Raw genomic sequence first — 4,489 nt, forward strand, 5'->3', positions numbered from 1 at the left:
AAAAAAAAAAAAAAAACCAAAAAATAAAGATCAGAGACTAAAACAGCCCCATTGGTCAATCTTACAGACCAGGCAGTGGTGACACACACCTTTAATCCCAGTAGCTACACTAGTTTGCCACAGAAACCGGGTGGTAGTGGTGCACACCTTTAATCCCAGCTCCAGAGAGCAATATAAAACAGGAGGAGACAGCTCTCAGAAACAGTCTCATTCTGAGATTCCTGGAGGCAGGATCGCCATTTCAAACTGAGGTAGAGGTAAGAGCCAGCGGCTGGCTATTTTTGCTTTTTTGAGCTTCAGGTTGAACCCCAATATCTCTCTCTAAGTTTTTTATTAATCATGCTATAGGGCAGTGTATTTTAAACTTCAACTTTTTAAATTAAACATCATTGTGAAGGTGTCAAAATGGATTCCCCCTGAGTACTCAAGGCCTGAATTCTTCAGTACATTCAGGAAGTGGCACTCAGCTTTCAGATCCTATCAGGTGTGAGTCTTCCATACTGGAGGTCTGTAGATATGAGCTGTGGCTGCCAGGACCCAGGAACACAGATGAATGGCCAAAGACACAGGATTTCTCTGCAGCATGACCTCTTTGCAGAGGGAAACCCTACAGTCCAAAAGTACTTACTGCACATAAGTAAGGGTCGGGGCAAAGGGCGGCACAGGAGACCAGTGCCAAAGAACAGGAAGAGGGATGAGCTTGAAGGACCAGTGTGAGGTGCACAATAAGGGGCCAGCACAAGGGGTCAGTGTGAGGGCTCCACATGAGGGTGCCAATGATAGACATGAACGCGAGAGGCCAGCATTAGGGGCCAGGGTAAGTTGTCAGCGCAAGGGGCTAGCACATCGCAATTCTGACCCTTCTGCCACACTCTGTCAATACTAACAGAGCAGGCAACTCCTCTCTGTGTCTCTATTCCTTACAGTTTACTTGTAGACTAATGGAACACCCATAATTGTGTTCCTTTCTCCCCTCCTCCCTATGCTCCTAAAATGTTCAACATTTGGCCTCAGGATGTGGACCAGTTCTGGGAAAACATGATTAAAGCAAATGGCGAGAGGCTGGAGCGAAACCTTGAGTTCAATTTTGCCAGTGGATTGAGTTACACGTCACTGTGCAAATGAGCTGTTGTTACAACCCTCCCGTGTCTCACTGGAACCATTTTCATCGGCAAAAAGGTGATCAGCCTACCTACACCACAGTAGTAGATAAGAAACCGTGAGAATAAGGAACATTTTTTTTCCACAAAACTTCCTACGATAAAGCATTAAGGAAGAAAAAAATAGCAAATATTAGGTCAGTTATGACCTCATTTCAATATGTGAAAATGGCTACAAGGCTGGCAAGTGTTACACAGACCCTGTAGGCTATCTGTGCCCTAGATCCACCCTCCAGGAGGGTCCTGAGGAGGAACTTCCACACCTTTGTCTCTAGACGGCAACTTATTTGGTTTGTTTTGTACAATGCTTTATTGTCAAAGCTGATAACATATGAAAATAAAACAAGTGGGAAAACCACCACAATTTGAAAACTATCCTTAAAACACCGACATTTTTAGAACAAAGAAGAAAGATGTTAGCCAACTCACCTTGTCATGCCTTGATTTCTCCTCACGAGCGTTCCTTCACGCAGCTTATTTGATTTTGCTAGCAATCTCTTTCAGGAGACCTTTGAGATCGTTAAGCTTGGGAAGGGAGAGACATGGAACTCAGTCTTAGGACAAATTTCCAACATTCCATTTGAAATGACAAGTCCGTTAACCAGTAAAGACAACCCCGGGGAAGGCAGGTGGACCCTGCCTATTGCTAACGTATGGTCAATGGTTACCAGACAAACCGACATCAGCTTCATGAAATGCGCGTCCAAAGGGTTTCCTTCCTCCTAGACCGACAAAGGATGACAGCACAGGAGGAATGTGTGCAAATGGGCACAGACACTGCTAGAAGATATGAAGGAAGTTTTGCTATATAAAAATATGGTGCTAATAAAAATTATGAAGATACTAGCAAGATATGACGGTATGCCTCCTAACACATAACCAGTAAGCTCCAAAATACAACTTACATAATTGATTCATAAGATTACTCTGCATATTATATGAGGTCTGTGGCCTCATTTTAAGCCACGTGCCACCTTAATGTCCTTTATAAAAGCACATGGACAAGTTCTAATTTCTGTGGAGTCGGCTCCCAGCTTCCTGGGGTGGGGGCGGGGGACATGTGCTGAAGTTGGGCCCGGTTCCAGTGTGAGCCTCTTCCTTTAATTAAGAAAGAAAGAACAAAGAGAAACTGTGGTAGCTAAAGGCTGCCTCATTGAGAACAGCACAGCGAGAGGCCACTTCTAGGCTTCAGGTCAGCAGTGAATAACTTTGTTTTCAGTTATAATGAGATGGAAAAGAGTTCTGCTTCTCCCCCAGGGGATTTTGTTACTAGTAAAATGGTATTAATAAGCCACTTCAAGGAGAGCACAAGACTCTCTGAGCAAAAGAAGTGACACGGAGAAACGAAAGGAAAATAAACAAAACTAAGAGTCAGTTTTGTGAAAAGGTAAACAGAACCAACAAATCTATAGCTAGACTTCAAGAAAAGCTGTGTCTGTTGGAGTGGTGTGCAGACTTAAAGAACCAGGGGCTGCTCAGGCCTGGATCTTCCTCAGATGTGGGGAGAACACAGTCTAACAGGCGCCTGCAACGAGAGTGATGGGCAGACAGGTATAAGCTGCCCCTGGCTAGCCAAAGGCCACAAAGGCACCTGCCAGCACATACAAAACTCCTGCTCCAGGGGCAGGCTGATCACAGGCCACCAGGCCACATGCCAGATAAAACAGGTGTCTCATGAAATAAGCACCTCCATCCAGTCCTCTTCGTTTCCCAAAAGGGCAGCTTGCTAGCCACGGTGGTTCTAGAACCTTGCTTAGCCAGGGGCTTCTCTAGATTCATACAACCTAAGGAGTCTGAATAGAGATCACAGAACCCAGGGCCTGTAAGATGGTTCGGCAGGTAAAGGCACCTGACACCTAGCCTGGTGACCTAAGTTCAATCCCCCAGGCCTACATAGTCGAAGGAGAGAACCAGACTATAAGAGTTGTTCTCAGATCTCCACACCACAGTGTGGCACGTGCACCCACCTGCGTGTGCACACGCATACACACAATTAAAATGTACACATATACACACAATTAAAATGGGATCATTATTTTTAAAGACTATAAAGCTTAAACAAACTAGGAGCAAACAAGGAGACAGAATCGGCCTCAAAATTTTTCTAACGAAGAACAGCTCTGGAGCAGAGAGGTGGCTTCAGGAAAGAATATCTACCATCTGATATTTAAAGGTGAATAAATGCCAATCCCATTTAGACTCTCCCAAAACAGAAGAGGGCCTGCTTTCAGACTCCATGTATGAGGTCAACATTACCCCGGCTCCAAAGTCTGATAAAGACAACGAAGGAAACTCCAGGCCAACATCCCAGTGAATAAAGATGCAAAAACATCAATAAAATATTGGAACTCAATTCAAGAGCACATCAAAATGACCACGTACCACAACTAAGTGAATTGGTCCCTGAGATATGAGACTGGCTCTGCATGCCAAGAAGTGGTGGTGATGCACACCTTTAATCCAGCACTCAGGAGACAGAGGCAGGCGGACCTCTGTGAGTTCAAGACCAGCCTGGTCTACATGGTGAGTTACAGGACAGCCTGGGCTTCAAAGAGAAACCCTGTCTTAAAAAACAGACAGACAGACAGACAAAAGGACAGTTCAGCAAACGAAAACCAGTGGTTGTGGTAAGCTATGAACAAAATGGAGGACAGAGTCAACATGATCCATGCATTGAAGGCAGAAAAAGAACTCTAGATCTGCTTCACAATAGAAACTTAAGAAGATAAGGACTCTTAGACACAATAAAGACTATGAAGAATGAATCCTATCACCCTGTCCAACATCACATCATCTCTAGTATCTTCAGACAAGACTGTTCACTCTCACCACTGTTATTCTAAACGGTGTTGGGAGTTGTAGCCCATGTGATCAGGTAAGGAAAGGAAGTAAAAAGCTATCTAGATCTGTTTACATGGGGTGTTAAGTAATGTCTTATAACAAAGACTTCACCAAAAACCTTTCCTGAAAAAAACAATGGGACGAATTTATTAAAATTGGTGTCCCTGAATCAAGACAACTTTGAGATACCATCTTACACCTGTCAGAATGGCTAAAATAAAAAAACACCAATGATGTCCTTTGCTGGAGAGGTTGTGGAGAAAGGGGTACACTCATCCATTGCTGGTGGGAATGCAAACTTCTGCAACCACTTTGGAAACCAGTGTGGTGGTTTCTCAGGAAATTCGGGATCAACTTACCCCTGGACCCAGCAATACCACTCTTGGGAATATACCCAAGAGAGGCCTTATCATACAACAAAAGTATGTGCTCTACGATGTTCATAGCAGCATTGTTTGTAATAGCCAGAACCTGGAAACAACCTAGAT

At 44.1% G+C, this 4,489-nt stretch overlaps 1 protein-coding gene across 1 annotated transcript in view; it reads right to left on the reverse strand.

Moving 5' to 3' along the window:
* The window catches only part of Trpm8 (transient receptor potential cation channel subfamily M member 8), a 75,827-nt gene that overhangs the window by 2,052 nt on the left and 69,286 nt on the right, over positions 1–4,489 (reverse strand). Inside the window, exon 24 of the mRNA XM_005361717.2 lies at positions 1,590–1,685. Coding sequence (XP_005361774.1) covers positions 1,635–1,685 — 51 coding nt within the window. The 3' untranslated portion in view covers positions 1,590–1,634. The remainder of the gene's footprint in view (positions 1–1,589; positions 1,686–4,489) is intronic.

The sequence above is a fragment of the Microtus ochrogaster genome, linkage group LG4, assembly GCF_000317375.1.
Source record: "Microtus ochrogaster isolate Prairie Vole_2 linkage group LG4, MicOch1.0, whole genome shotgun sequence".
NCBI lineage: Eukaryota > Metazoa > Chordata > Mammalia > Rodentia > Cricetidae > Microtus > Microtus ochrogaster.